The 16588-nt window shown below is 40.6% G+C and overlaps 1 protein-coding gene across 2 annotated transcripts in view; it reads right to left on the reverse strand.

Moving 5' to 3' along the window:
• The window catches only part of FER1L6 (fer-1 like family member 6), a 402024-nt gene that overhangs the window by 26896 nt on the left and 358540 nt on the right, over nucleotides 1–16588 (reverse strand). For both annotated transcript variants that reach the window (XM_033934878.1, XM_033934877.1), the window contains exon 37: nucleotides 9610–9708. In XM_033934878.1, coding sequence (XP_033790769.1) covers nucleotides 9610–9708 — 99 coding nt within the window. The remainder of the gene's footprint in view (nucleotides 1–9609; nucleotides 9709–16588) is intronic.

Here is a 16588-nt window from a genome sequence, read left to right on the forward strand (position 1 = left end):
TTAGATTCTTGGCCAGAAATAGCTAAGGAGAAGAAGAAGAACCCCCCCAAAAAAATTTAGATTAAATCAGGTTGGGCAGACTAGATGGACCATACTGTTATTTATCTGCTATCATCTACTATGTTACTATGTAACTATGTAACTTAAAAGCAATAGAATGACTAAATCTCTTAAAGGTTCTGTTTTTACCACAGCGAGAGGGAAATGTAAATTTTAATTTTTGAGAACTTTGAAGATATTAAAAGTCTTTTTGAATTCTGAACTGATAATTGAATATCATGTGAACATGCTTGTGAAACTTGTCTTTCATAAAATACATCCTAAAATAGTATTTTCTTCCGGAATGTTTTAGATATATGGCGCAATTCTTGATTTCACTGCATTTAAGGCTCCTTTTACAAAGCCGCGCTAGGGCCTTAATGCGCGGAATAGCACGCGCTAAATTGCCTCATGCGCTAGCCGCTACCGCCTCCTTTTGAGCAGGCGGTAGATTTTTGGCTAGCGTGCGCTAATCTGGTGCGTGTGCTAAAACCGCTAGCGTGGCTTCATAAAAGGAGCCCTTAGTTTATTGTAATCTCCTACATACAGGGGCCCCCACAGGCAGTAATAAAGCGATTACAGACTCTTCAAAATACAGCAGCTAGGCTTGCCATGGGAACTAAGAAGTTTCTCCAATATTGAAAGAACTACACTGGCTTCCAATTACTGCTCAGATTTGGTTTAGTTCAAGTTCAAGTTCAATTTTATTTGATGAATCGCCTATAACACTTTCTAAGCGATGTACAATTAAAATATCATATATGATAACAAACAGTATTAAAAACAAAACTTCTTAACAAATTTTTGAAAAACAAAAATTTATGACATACAATGTTAGAACTTAAGGGGTTACATCACTAACTAGGTACATTAGGGAAAAAGGGGAAAAGTTACAATTTTCTCAATCTAAGATGGAAGAAACATTAAAGGTAAACACATAAGGAAGGGGCAAAATAAATTTAAAAGATTAAAAATTTGAGCTTGAAAATAAAAAATTTTTTAAACAGAATTTAAATTATTATTAAATAGTAAAAGCGTCTTTAAATAAAAAAGTTTTCAAAGATTTTTTTAAAGGAATTAAGGTCTTTTTCTTTTCTTAAATAGAGGGGCAAGGAATTCCAAGTTTGAGGTCCTAAAACGGAGAACATTTTGTTTCTTCGTGTGCCTACTGTTTTTAACCCCCAGAGACCCAAATATAGAAAAAAACGTAAAAAAATGTTTTCGAACGTTCACATGTTGTTATAGGAGGCTTGTGATCCCTAAATCAGTGTTTTTTTTTTTTATTTTGACATTTTAGTAACTTTTGGGGAGGATGTTGTAAAATTGCAACGCTGGGCCTGTAAGGTAGCAGAATTTCAATAGTGTCACTCTCTCTCTGAACACATGTAAGGAATAATTAAAAGTTTATTTGTACTTTACAGCTTATAAAGACCCACCTAAGTTTATGTATATACACAACAACAATAGTATAATAAAGAAAAAAGTAATTTTTATTATCAATTTAATACAAAAAATGAGTATCATATAAAAACGCAAATTTTTCCCTGTGAAGCGCCCATTGACTTCTATCAGCGGTAATCAAGAAATTTCGTGTTTTTGCACAAAAAATTTCATGTTAGCGCAAATACGGGTAAAAACGGCCACGCTATGAAATAGCACTTGTGCTATCTTCATAGCACGGTTTTGTGAATCGAGCCCTATATGTGCATGTTTTATTTGTTCATTTATTCAGTTATGGTAGTTCCAAAAACAGTTATTTTGCTCTGAAAAGCACAGGCGAACATTGCACTTCCTGCAAAGTGTGTTGGTATAGCCTTTTGCACAGTGTCGGCACCGTCCTCTATCGGCTTTGATGGGAAAATGTCCAATCATGTCCTTGCAAACTTCCTTTGGAGGGTGTGCATTTGACTTTTTGGCTGTCATGGCAGCTGAAGAACCTCCATCATCTGTAAACTGCCTCTTTTGGGAAATCAAGGTGCCCCCTCTTGATGAAACTGGGCTTGCAGATGGTCGCCCTCGCTTTGACACTGACCCAGCCGTTCCGATCAGGATAAGAGAAGATGCCAACTGGGCCTGAAACATTCTCCTGTTTAGCATCTGTTTCTTTGGGATATCCAAAGCTTTGCAGTCCCTTTTGTACAGGAGCCAAGCATTGATCACAGCTAGGTTAATGGTGTGCCAGAAGATGTAAAGGTACCAGCGGTAGGACTTCAGTGGAAACTTGTATTTTGCTGCAAATGAGTCTAACAAATCCACTCCGCCCATGAATTTGTTATAGGCAGCCACGATATAAGGCCTCTCAACTTCAACAAATCTTTTGGCAGTTTTGTCCCAGCGTTGAATCTTCTCCACTGGTTGTGGGCCAGCAAAGGAAGACACAAGTGTAACCTGTCTGTTGTCAAACCATTTCACAGCACAAATGTTGTGATTTGACTCCACTCTGACATCAAAGCTTCCTCTTCCCTTTTTCTTCAAGCTTTTCTCATCCTCAAGATTACAGTTTGGAAGGCGCACTTGTCTGGCTGTTCCTGTGTAATGAATTCCACAATCCAGCAGCCTAACTATCAATGGGATGCTGGTGAAAAAGTTGTCTGCATAGATCTTGTAGTTGTGACTATGTGGAAGTGTGGAAGCAAGTTTCATCACAACATCCCCTGATAGTCCAAGTTCAGATCTTGCCCGTATTCCATTCACACTGCCTTGGTACACATCAAAATCACAAAGTATACCAGAGATTCCAGTCCTTGCCCACAGCTTGAACCCCCATGGGTTTGGCTTGCCACGCATGTACTGTTTGATGCTGCTGAATTTCCCCCTGAAAGGGATCATCATTTCATCAACAGAGTTATGTTCTTCAGGGACCACTTTTAGGCATTTCTCTCTGAAAGCATCAAGCCATGGTCTGAGTTTCCAGAGTTTGTCACTTTTTTGTTCCATCTCAGACACGGTTAGATTGTTCACAAAATGTAATGATGTCAACAGAGACTGGAATCTGTTTCGTGACATTACATCAGCGACAGGACTGTATCTTGTGTCTGCTTCCCAGTACATACGGACTCCAGGCATTTGGACAAGACCCATCTTCAGATACATGCCAATCATCTGCTCTATTTCCTTTGTGTTTGTGTTTATAGATGATCCTTTCTTCTGAAAACTGTACTGATTTGTGTTATCTGCCAGAGCGTTGATCATATCTTCTGTCACAAACTTCTGAAAGTACTCCAGTGGTGTGCAGAGGGAATGGACATCATTACTCCAAAGCAGGCAACAGGGTTGTATGACTTCATGGCCAGATAAACAGACCTATTTACACATTCAACCATCCAATGGTGTTGCAGAACTGAACAATAGGTTCTATTAGTAATGTACATGAAGTTTTAAAAAGAAAAAAAATGGGGGAGGGTTTATTTTGTAGCCTTAAATGTGATGTTGTAATATTACAACACTGGGTCTCAGGGGAGTGCAGACAAAACCTTGCTATCACTTTGACCCACTGTTGTAAAATTACAACATAGAAATAACCAGCTCTAAATCTCTTAAAATCAGTATATTCAATGATGTCATAAAATCTGCATGATCTACACATATTAATGATCACATAAAAAAATATTTCAAGCTTTTTACTTACTTTAGTCCTGATGTATCCCGTCCAAAACAACAAGATGATATACTCCAAAGCAGGCAACAGGGTTGTATGACTTCATGGCCAGATAAACAGACCTATTTACACATTCAACCATCCAATGGTGTTGCAGAACTGAACAATAGGTTCTATTAGTAATGTACATGAAGTTTTAAAAAGAAAAAAAATGGGGGAGGGTTTATTTTGTAGCCTTAAATGTGATGTTGTAATATTACAACACTGGGTCTCTGTGAGTTAAAGAAGGGACTGATAATAGATCTTGAGATATAGATCGAAGAGAGCGAGAAGAATGATAAGGAATAATCATTTTGGAAATAAATTGTGGTTCATTGGATGCCATAGTCTTAAAGATTAGTAGTGCTATTTTAAAAGTGATTCGGTGGTTAATGGGTAACCAATGGGATTTGATCAGTTTAAGCTCTGTACGTTGATTTACAGCTCATTGATGGTTTTGCCTCACTCCATATATATTTTTGATTAATCCTTCATCGATTATAGAGTTAAGGATAACAAGCCCTGGTATGACTGTCTTTCCCGTTGGCGAGAGGAATAAGATCCAAAAGGCATCTTGAATCTTCCTTTACATATCAGGCAGCATTATGCTGAAATCCTTCACCTTTATGGATCAAGACTGGAAAAATCAATATACAGTGTGTTTCAAGTTTAATAAAATTTTGATTAAAACGCATTATCATAAATTCAATGCGATGTCCAAAATTTTTAAAAAGGGAGTAACAGGCAAAATATTTTGGGGAATAAAAGACTAACATAGACAAATAGACGACAACAGGAATAGCAGGAAAGAGGGAAGAACAGAAAAGAAGAACATAAAAGGGAATAAGCGTAGGTTAAAAACATGTAGGGGGTCTTTTACTAAGGTACGCAAGTTGATTTAGCGTGCGCTAAATGCTTACACGCCCTTTATATTCTATGGATGCGTTAGCATTTAGCGCATGTTGGATCGGCTAGTGCGTCTTAGTAAAAGACCCCCGAAATTTGGTGACCTTGTACTTAAAAAAATTTTCTTTTTCAAGATTATTTTAAATAATTATATACACTATTGTAACTCCTGGAATTATGTTTCTGGTTGGCTTATTGTAATCCACACTGAATTTTATAGGATAGTTGCAGAAAAAAAAAAAAAAATCATTGTATTGTATATAGTCATTCAGGGGACTTTAGGTTTCTGCCTTAGCGCCAAATAGATTGTTTTCTTCTGGGTAGACTTTCCATAGTTCTCAGTGGCGTACCTGGCAAATGTCAATAAATCACTCTTTCAGAAGGACAGTGCAGGGTAGAAAACAGTGCTTATACACAGACCAGGTCTAATATATCAGGGGTGGAAAAAGCCTAGACAAGAAACCCTCCTACCATCCACAGATGGGATTTAAGGTGTTGAGGCCTAAACCTCATAGGCATAAAATAACCACCCCTGACATTATAAAACTGGCTCTGTGCAGTCGGTTTTGTGAAAGTTGATTTTTTTTCATCTATCTTTAAAGCTTTAATTCTTATTTTGCACTGCACAGAGCCAGGTTTATAATGTCAGGGGTGGTTGTTTTGGTTTTTTTTTTAAAAATGCCTATAAGGATTAGCCTGAACACCTTAAATCCCATCTGTTGATGGTGGGAGGGCCTGTTCTCTGAAGCTTTTTCCACCCCTGATATATTAGTCCTGGTTTGTGTATAAGCACTGTTTTCTACCCTGCTCTGTCCTTGTGAAAGAGTGATTTATTGACATTATTGGATTTTCACTAAATCTGTGTTATTTTTTCCTGTACCTAGCATATTTGACACCCGGGGCCCATCATTTTTTTGACACCCCCCTTCATCTATATGAAAAACATGATTTTTTTTTTTTTTTTAATGTAATGTAATGTAATGTAATTTATTTCTTATATACCGCTACATCCGTTAGGTTCTAAGCGGTTTACAGAAAATATACATTAAGATTAGAAATAAGAAAGGTACTTGAAAAATTCCCTTACTGTCCCGAAGGCTCACAATCTAACTAAAGTACCTGGAGGGTAATAGAGAAGTGAAAAGTAGAGTTAGAGGAAAAATAAAAATAAAATAAACATTTTAACAAGACAGCATTGATCTAAATACTTTGGAAGGTAGAAGAGAGGAGAGAAAGGAATAGAAGCAGAAGGGGGAGCCGTTGAACAGTAGAATTCTGGAGAAATTTAAATGATAGAAATAGAACAAAACAAAGACAAAAGGCAAAACAATAGATAAGATTAAAGATAAATCATAAGCTGGAAAGAAAAATAAAATAAAACTTTGACTTCAATCCATGGTTTTTTAGTAACAATCCCACACATTACACAACAAGAATGTTCCTAGGAAAAGGCAGCATCTTATATACTCACCCTCTGTAAAAGCCAGACTAGTACAGATTGATCCAGCACAGTCAATGCAAGCAAAGAACCATATCTTTCGTACACACAGAACTCAGAAAACAACCTTCGCCCAGTATGGAATATGTAATCACAAACTAACCCCCCTCCCCTCTTTTACAAAACCGTACCTCAGTTTTAAGCACTGGCCACGGCGGTAACAGCTCCAATGCCCATAGAATTCCTATGAGCGTCGGAGCTGTTACCACTGCAACTAGTGCTAAAAACCACGCTATGGTTTTGTAAAAGGGGGGGGGGGGAGGGGGAATAAAATATGTAGGCAAAAGTTAAACTGAACCACCAAAAAGCTGCACTCTGCATACAATGCAACACCGCAGAAACAGAAACAGTGACGCATGCCCCCTAATGCTGTGCACAATATAAAGATATCAGATGCAAATTTGAAAAAACAGAAAAATAGCAATCATCACTTGACAAATTAACAAATAAATCCCCCCCTTTTATGAAGCTGCGTTAGGGTTTTTATTGCACGCCGTGGCGGTAAAAGCGCCAATGTTCTTATAAATTCTATGAGGATCGAGCTTTTACTGCCGGGGCCAGCGATAAAAAAACCCTAACGTGGCTTCGTAAATCTCCCCTTTTATGAAGCCTCGTTAGCCTTTTTTATCGCCGGCCTTGGCAGTAACAGCTCCGGCGCTCATAGAATTCCTGTGAGGGTCAGAGCCAATATTGTTGCGGCTTCATAAAAGGGAGGAAAAATAAAACAAAAATGAAAAATATAATAATACCATACTTTTCTCAATTAGCTTTCAGAGGCCAAAACCTCTTTTCTCAGGTCAGTAAAGTATACTGTTGTTACGGAATCTTGTCCTGACCTGAGGAAGAGAGTTTTGGTCTTTGAATTAGTCAAAAATGTATTACAATTAGTCCAATAAAAGGATCACCTTATTTCCATTTTCTATTTATAAACATTTATCAACATGGCTACTTTATCCTAAAGCAAAAAAATAAATATAATTTTTTTCTACCTTTGTCTTCTCTGGTTTCTGCTTTCCTCATCTTCTCTTCACTCTCTTCCTTACATCCACTGTCTTCCCCTTCTATAGGACATCTTCTCTCCTTCTATGCCCCTTCCATAAACTATCTGCCTCCTCCTTCCATCTCTCTCTCCACCCCTATTGGTCTGGCATCCATCTTCTTCCCTCTCCTCCACTATGGTCTTACATCTTTCTCCTCCCCTTCCTTTCAATGATCTGGCATTTCACTCTCTCCTTTCCTTTTATTCCCTCATCTTCCTTCTCAATTTATTTTCTGCATCTGTTTAGTTTAAATTCTTACTACCCAATCCTCAATTTCCCTTTTATTCTCTCATCTTCCTTCTCATTTTATTTTCTGCATCTGTCTAGATTACATTCTTACTACCCAGTCCTTAATCTACCTACAGTTTGTCACCTCTTTCCCTCACCCACTCCAGTATTTCACTAACTTTATCCACTTCCCCCTATCCAGCATGTACCCTTTTTTATTTATCTCCCCTTCCATCATGTGCCTCTTTCTCTACCCCTTCCATACACCATCCGCCCCCTCTCTCCACTTCCATTGTATGCTCCCTTCTTTCTATCCTCCCTGCATCTTTCTTTCTATCACTTCCTATCCTGCATCTGCTCCCCTCTTTCTCTCTCTCCTCCTCACTTCCATCCAGCATTTGCTCCCTTCTCTCTCCCAACCCACTTCCATCCAGCTTAGGCTCCCCCTCCTCACTAACATCCAATGTTTGCCCTTTCTCTCTCTTTCCATCTACCCCTCTTCCATCAGCATCTGCCCCTTCATTCCACTTCTATCAGCACCTTCCCTCTTTCTCTCCCTCCAACCCAATTCCATCCAATATCCTTCCCCCTTCGATCTCTATCCCTCTCCCTGCACACCAATTCCAACAGCATCTGCCCCCTTTCTATCCCTCCACCACACTTCCATAACAGTCTCCTGCTCCCTTCTCCCTCTAGCCACCCCAATGCCATCCAGTATCTTGTCCCTTCACCTCCCCACCGCAGCTGTATGCTTCTCGAACCATCAGCAGTGGCTGCAAACTTAAATTCAATCTTTGTGGGACCTTCCTGCACCTTCTCGCGGCTGCCGGCTCTATTCTGCAACATGGAAGTGATGTCAGAGGGGGTGGACCGGCAGCCACAGGGAGGTGCAGGAAGGTTCTTGCGATGACTGAATTTAAAGTTTACTGCCGCTGTTGCTGGTTCAGGAAAGCAGCAGCGGCTGCATATGGTGGGAGGTTCTGGATCCAGTGAGCTGGCTGTGTACCTCAGTAGCAACGGCTGTAAACTTAAATTCAATCATCACAGGACCTTCCTGCACTTTCCTGTGGCTGCCGGCTCTGCTCCGGAACAAGGAAGTGACGTTGGAGGGGGTAGATCGGCAGACACAGGGAGGTGTACGAAGGTCTCACAATGACTGAATTTAAAGTTTACTGCCGCTGCTGGTTCAGGAAACCAGCAGGGGCATAGTAGGGAGGGAGGTTCCGGACTTGGTGTGCCAGCTGTGCACCCCCTTAGAGTGTGCACCCGGGGTGGACCGCCCCCCCGTCCTTGGTACGCCACCGCTCAGATCTGCCCTAAATATAACACAGATGTTGTTAAGGCACTCTAATTTCTTCCATTTCTCTTTCAGAGAGCAATTAGAGCTATGATTAATATCAAGTAGTTGCCAATTTCTCTTCAGGAATATCTAGCAGAAGATGGCAGTTGGACCGGTGTGAGGTGCTGCTTTTACCCTAAAGAACTGTTAACGAACCCTTAGCTTACCCTATAGAAGGCTAATGAAAAAGACATAGGTGCATATTTTAATTAGCTAAAAGCCAGACATTGGACTGCCTCTTTTATAAAGCCGTGCTAGCGTCTGCCACGCGGCAACGGCCCTGAAACCCTTTAAATCTCTATGGGCTTCGGGGCCATTAGCGCAGAGCAGCCGCTAGCGCAGCTTTGTAAAAGAGGCCGTAAGTATGTTATTTTATGAAACTGCTAGTGTCAATTAACCAATTATGGGTTAAAAAATAAGACATGGTTGTTGGAGTTAGATAATATCAAGGGCTCCTTTTATCAAGCAGCGCTAGTGGGGTTAACACGCGTGACTTTTTTATCACGCGCTAACCCTCGCGCTGGCCAAAAACGACCGTCTGCTCAAAAGGAGGCGGCTGCGGCTAGCGCGGCCGGCGGTTTAACGCGCATTAAACCGCTAGCGTGGCTTGATAAAAGGAGCCCCAAATGTTAGTAAGGCGCTTTAACGTGATTTCTATTGATTTTTTATTTCACTTTATTATTGAATCCTTGTTCACAGAAGTAGACTATAAATATCATTTTAAATGAAATGAAATTTTCAGTTTCAACTGAATAAATACAAGAAAACCATTAATTAATGATACCCCAGAGGGATAAACAAACAATCTTCCGGTATAATGGAAGCACTGTGATGCATCACCAATGTATTTCCAGATCAGCATTGATGTGCTTCACCAAAGAAATAACAAATAAATCAACCATCATTCATCTAATTAACCTACCCCTTAACGTAGATATCACTCGATTTCTGTCCAGTGAAGATATTCTCATCTTCTAGGATGACATCTTCAGTGTTCCAGATTATTATTCTCAACTCATAGCTGCAACACAAAAATCTGGATTTTACAAACTGCATGTACAGAATTGGGCTGATATTCGGTGGTGCTTATGCAGCTGCATTCCATGTTTGTCAGTTAATTTTGGGCCTTGGTGGGGGGGGGGGAAATTCATCAATGTGTGCTTCTTGTTAAGATGGGTTATTTTACCACAAAAAAAATGCAAAAGAAAGGAAAAAACTCTCTCAAAAAATATAAAATGTCACCTAGAAAAGAGAAAAACTTAATAAATAATGGTGTTCTATAAATTGATAAAACAAGGACCAATGACCCTCAAACACCCAACCCTCACCCTCCAGTGAGAGGCTTACTGAGGTATGATTTTTATCATTGGTCCAAGAAACCTTGTTAAAATTTTTAATTTATTTATTTTATTGTTATTAACGTGGAGGGGCATAATTGAAAGAAATGTCTAAGTCCGTTTTCGCCTAAGTCGCAAGTCATCCAAAGTCAGACACAGCTTAGGACATATTTTCAAAAAATACGCCGAAAATATATATATATATTTTTTGAAAATTGTCTAACTATACGTCAAGCTGTCTGATCATCCAAGCTGCTAAATCATCCATCTTTATACCACATTTTTGTCCAAATATTCGTCCAAGTCAAAAACGCCTAGAATAAGCCCTGTTGGACGTGGGAGGGATCAGCAAAGTGATGGACTGGACACCCAGACATGGCACCTGAATAGTGGGGTACCTTACAGGGCACTGCTGTGAACTTTACAAAAAGGGTATCCCCTAAACATCTCATTACAGCTCCCTTATAGGTCATGGTGAACCCCCAAAACATACTATGCCCACCCGTCTAAAACCCCAATAGCTCTTATGGCTGCAGGAGCCACTTATATGTCAGTACAAAAGGGTTTTGGGGTTTTTTGGGGAGTGCACATGTTTCACCACGAATGCAGTGATTATAGTGACTTATGGGCTTAGGTCTTCCTCTCCATGGGTCCCTAACCCACCCCAAAGCCGATTTAAGCCACCTCTGTGCAGCTCTACTAGGTTTTCCTATGGCAGGTCGCCAGGTGCTGATGTTCTGGAGGCAGATATTTAAAGTTGTGATGATGATTTTTATGGGGCTGGGGAGGGGGCGGTGATCACTGAGGTAGTGTGTGTGGGTCTGTACTATGTGCTTGCAGTTCTTATCTGGTCACTTTACATAGGTTTTTGTGACTTAGACCATGTTTTAAATGGCCTAAGTCACAACATCCAAGTTCCGTCTAGGCTAGTGGTAGGCAAACTCATTAGTCAAAAGAGCCAAAATCAGCAGTAAAATGATTAAGAATTTTTTTGAGAGCCATACCCCGTGCCCGCTTGCGCTTCGATGGCTACGTCAACCCGACTGACACCCCGCTCACCTGCACATAGTCAAAATCGATTTATGGCAGAACTTAGAAAATGAAAGGGGGGAAAAAATTTGTCTCTGTCCCCGCCCCGTCCCTGTGAGCTCAGTCCCCATCCCCACAAACCACCTGATCCCATCCACACAAGCCTCGAATAGTTTTATACTGAACTTATTATATTAAAGTATAAAAAGAAACAATATTCTGTACAATTGTCAATTTATAAATCAGCGTCTCTTCCCCTTTTCCCTTCAACGTCCTCAGCCCACTCTCTCTCCACTTCCCTTTAGCGCACGCACATAAAAACAAGCAAGCAATTTTATTTCATTTTCATTCTATTCATTCATAGAAATTAAAGTCTACAAAATGCCAGTCACATAACAAAACATGATTTTACAAAAATAATTCCCTGCACAGTCAAGCCTGCAAGGATTACTAGATGTCTTTCAGCAGCTCTTCCTCCCTCTCTCCCTCCCCCTTACCTTCGTGGCCAAGTCAAAATGATCTACCAACAATAAAATTTTTTAAAACATAAAGCACACTGTACGCAGAGAAAATATTAATTATCATTTATATTCCGTGGGTTTTCAAAGAGGTCAAGGCAGATGACTTTATGCAATGTCACCTCAGTACATAAGAACATAAGCAATGCCTTCGATGGGTCAGACCTGAGGTCCATCAAGCCCAGCTGCTCATACAGCGGCCCAACAGGTTCAGGACCTGTGCAGTAATCCTCTATTTATACCCTTCTATCCCCTTTTCCAGCAGGAAATTGTCCAATCCTTTCTTAAACCCCAGTACCGTACTCTGCCCTATTACGTCCTCTGGAAGCGCATTCCAGGTGTCATAGAAACTTAGAAAATGATGGCAGAAAAGGGCCACGGCCCATCTAGTCTGCCCACACTAATGACCCACCCCCTAACTTCCTCTATGAAGAGAACCCACATGCCAATCCACACATTGGGTAAAAAAGAACTTCCTAGCATTTGTTTTGAATCTGTCCCCTTTCAACTTTTCCGAATGCCCTCTTGTTTTTTTATTTTTTGAAAGTTTGAAGAATCTGTCCCTCTCTACTCTCTCTATGCCCTTCATGATCTTGTAAGTCTCTATCATATCCCCTCTAAGTCTCCTCTTCTCCAGGGAAAAGATTCCCAGTTTCTCCAATCTCTCAGCGTATGAAAGGTTTTCCATCCCTTTATCAGACGCGTCACTCTCCTCTGAACCCTGTCGAGTAACGCCATATCCTTCTTAAGGTACGGCGACCAATATTGGATGCATTATTCCAGATGCGGGCGCACCATCGCCCGATACAATGGCAGGATAACTTCTTTCATTCTAGTTGTAATACCCTTCTTGATTATACCTAGCATTCTATTCGCTCTCTTTGCGGCTGCTGCGCACTGTGCCGTCGGCTTCATTGTCATGTCCACCATTACCCCCAAGTCCCTTTCTTGGGTACTCTCATTCAATAATATCCCTCCCTTCGTATAATTGTACCTCGGGTTTCTGCTTCCCACATGCAATACTTTACATTTCTCAATGTTGAACTTCATCTGCCATCTCGTCGCCCATTCCCCTAGTTTGTTCAAGTCCCTTTGCAATTCTTCACAGTCCTCTTTTGTCCGAGCTCCACTAAATAGTTTGGTGTCTTCCGCAAATTTTATTATCTCAAACTTCATCCCTGTTTCTAGATCATTTATGAATATATTAAATAACAGCGGCCCGAGCACCGAGTCCTGCGGAACACCACTCGTGACCCTCCTCCAGTCCGAGTAGTGGCCCTTCACCCCTACTCTCTGTTTCCTACCCACCAACCAGTTTCTGATCCATCTATGTACGTCTCTGTCCACCCCATGGTTCTTCAGTTTCCAGAGTAGACATTCATGAGGCACCTTGTCAAAAACTTTTGGGAAATCTAGGTATATGATGTCTATGGGGTCTCCTCTGTCCATCCGTTTGTTAATTCCTTCGAAGAAGTGCAATAAGTTAGTTAGGCACGATCTCCCCCTGCAGAAACCATGTTGGCTGGTTATCAGAAGTTCGTTTCTTTCAAAATGTTCATCGATGTTTTCTTTTATCAGTGCTTCCGTCATTTTCTCCGGAACTGAGGTCAGACTCACCGATCGATAGTTTCCCAGGTCACCTCTTGATCCCTTTTTAAAGATGGGCATGACGTTGGCTATCTTCCAATCCTCCAGGATCACGCCTGTTTTCAGGGATAGGTTGCAAATTTGCTGCAGTAGTTCCGCTATTTCCTCCTTTAGTTCCTTCAGAACCCTTGGATGGATTCCGTCCGGACCCGGGGTTTTGTCAGTTTTTAGTTTTTCTATCTGCCTGCACACATCTTCAAGGCTCACTTCCATGGATGTTAGTTTTTCTGCTTGATTTCCTTTGAAGAGTTGCTCAGGTTCCAGTATGTTGGTTGTGTCTTCGTTTGTAAATACAGATGAAAAGAACATGTTAAGTCTTTCCGTGACTTCTTTCTCTTCTTTCACCACTCCCTTCCTGTTTCCGTCGTCCAGCGGTTCCACCTCCTCCCTAACCGGCTGCTTCCCTTTAACATATCTAAAGAATGGTTTGAAATTTCGTGCTTCCCTGGCTAGACTCTCTTCATACTCTCTTTTGGCTTTTCGAACCACAAGGTGACATTATTTTTGATACTTCCTGTGCTCTTTCCAGTTCCCCTCGGTTTTGTCCTTTTTCCATTTCCTGAATGAATTTTTCTTATTGCCTATCACTTCCTTCACTATTTTAGTTATCCACGCCAGGTCTTTTGTTCGACAGTAACAACTATACAACTATACAAAAATACAGCTATACAAAAATAGACAAATATACACCCCCCCCCTTTTACTAAACCACAATAACGGTTTTTAGCACAGGGAGCTGCGCTGAATGCCCTGAACAGTTTAGTGTCATCTGCAAATTTAATCACTTCACTCGTCGTTCCAATTTCTAGATCATTTATAAATAAGTTAAATAGCACCGGTCCCAGTACAGACCCCTGCGGCATTCCACTGTTTACTCTCCTCCATGGAGAAAAATTACCATTTAACCCTACCCTCTATTTTCTATCTGATAACCAATTCCTAATCCACAACTGTTGTTATTTATTTTGTATGTTGTAAACTGCCTAGACTTTAGGCGGTATATAAATTTTTTAAATAAATAAATAATGTGACTTTACATGATCATTCTTGGGTCGGGGGTGATAAGAACAGGACTTTACTAATAAAAATTTTGGGTGGGGTTCTATGGGTCTGAACCTTATGTTCTCAGCAATTCCTCTGTCCACTGCTCATAGTCACTATCCATTGCTTCTCTTTCTCCCCCTTTTCTCTGCTCCAGTGGCCTGATACTGACAGCAGGTAAATGAAGTTAGAGCCATGACAGAGAAGCTCTTCTCTAACCTGCCCTTTCTGTTGCTGTAGTATGGTGTGATGAATTTAGAGTTATTGATTACGCTGGATACAGAAATACAAAAATGGCTTTAAAAAACGTTGTGGCTGTAGTTTGCCCATAAATATTATACAGTGCTGGTTAGTGCTATTCCCCAACACTTATATAAAATTCCTCCTGCATAATTAACATCTATTAAAACCAAATATACATTTCATTGCCAGCACTTCTGCCTCATTCAGCAGTTTAAATTACATAAAGGAATAAGAATAACCATACTGGGTCAGATGAGTGGTCCATCTAGCAGCTTCTTGTTTACAACAGTGGCCAATCCAGGAACCTGGCAGAAACCCAAACAGTAGTAACATTCCCAGGCAAACAGTGGCTTCTCCCATGTCTGTCTCAATAGCAGACAATGGACTTTTCTTCCAGGAACTTCTCCAAACCTTTCTTAAGCCCAGCAATGCTAACCGCTGTTACCAAATCCTCTGCCAATGAGTTAAAGAGCTTAACTATTTGAATGAAAAACCTTTTCCTCCTATTTGTTTTGATTGTATTTCCATGTAATTTCATTGAGTGTCCCTTGGTTTTTGTACTTTTAGAAAGGGTGAAAAATCGAATGACACTTACCCGTTCTACACCACTCAGGATTTTTGTAGATTGTAATGATATTTCCCCTCAGACATCTCTTTTCCATCCTAGAAACATAGAAACATGATGGCAGATAAAGGCCAAATGGCCCCATTCTGCCCATCTGCAGTAACCATTATCTCTTCCTCTCTCTAAGAGATCCCACGTGCCTATCCCAGGCTTTCTTGAAATCAGACACAGTCTCTGTCTCCACCACCTCTACCGGGAGATTGTTCCACGCATCTACCACTCTTTCTGTTATATAAGTATTTCCATAGATTACTCCGGAGCATATCATCTCTTAACTTCATCCTATGCCTCTCATTCCAGAGCTTCCTTTCAAACGAAAGAGACTCAACTCATGTGCATTTATATCACGTAGGTATTTAAACATCTTTATCATATCTCCCCTCTTCTGCCTTTCCTCCAAAGTATACAGAATGAGATCTTTAAGTCTGTCCCCATACGCCTTATCATGAAGACCACACACCATTTTAGTAGCCTTCCTCTGGACTAACTCCATCCTTTTTATATCTTATTGAAGGTGCGGCCTCCAGAATTGTACACAATATTCTAAATGAGGTCTCACCAGAGTCTTATACAGGGGCATCAATACCTCTTTTTTCTAGGGTGCTGAGGCTATAGCTCTAATCCCTGTGCCACACACTCCCTCTTTTAGTTTTATTTATCAATGTTTTGTATCTAATTTGCCAGTGCTTATGTTGCTTCTTTTTTTCTTCATTTAGATCATTAAGAAATGTTTGGATAAGTTCCTGGAGGAAAAGTCCAGTCTGTTATTGAGAAAGACATGGGGGAAGCCACTGCTTGCCCTGTATCGGTAGCATGGAATATTACTACACCTTGGGTTTTGGCCAGGTACTACTGACCTGGATTGGCCACTGTGAGAACGGGCTATTGGGCTTGATGGACCATTGGTCTGACCCAGTAAGGCTATTCTTATGTTCTTTAAAGGACTTTCTTTTGGCTCTAATGTCCTCTTTCACGTCACCTTTTAACCATGCCAGCTGTTTACTCTTCTTTCCACATTTGTCAATACATGGAACACATCTGGTTTGGGCTTCCATGATGGTATTTTTTACATTTATGGAGCACCATGGGAGCCAAGCAGTTAATCCGGGCTGTGAGCCATGTGACAGGAGAGGCCTCATGGGCAGAAAAAGTGAATTTGAAAAGTGCTGGGTTCACTGTACCCTCAGCTGTGATTCAATGGTTACAAATATGGGGGGTGGGGGAGGGGGGGGCAACAATTCAAATATTAGCTCGTGAATACCAGAGATTCTTGATATACGAAATGAAAAGCCAAAGGAAGACTGTGTACAATTGAAGATGGGTAAAGGATGACCGATAGATTAGTGAAATATAAAGCATTTTCATCCTATATAATAAAAGGTTAGTGGCGCATGCGCTTTTAAAAAAGCGTGATTACTGCGGCCGTGGTGTGTAATCCATGGCCATGTTCCATTTTAGAAC

This window comes from Geotrypetes seraphini, chromosome 2, assembly GCF_902459505.1.
Source record: "Geotrypetes seraphini chromosome 2, aGeoSer1.1, whole genome shotgun sequence".
NCBI classification, from domain to species: domain Eukaryota; kingdom Metazoa; phylum Chordata; class Amphibia; order Gymnophiona; family Dermophiidae; genus Geotrypetes; species Geotrypetes seraphini.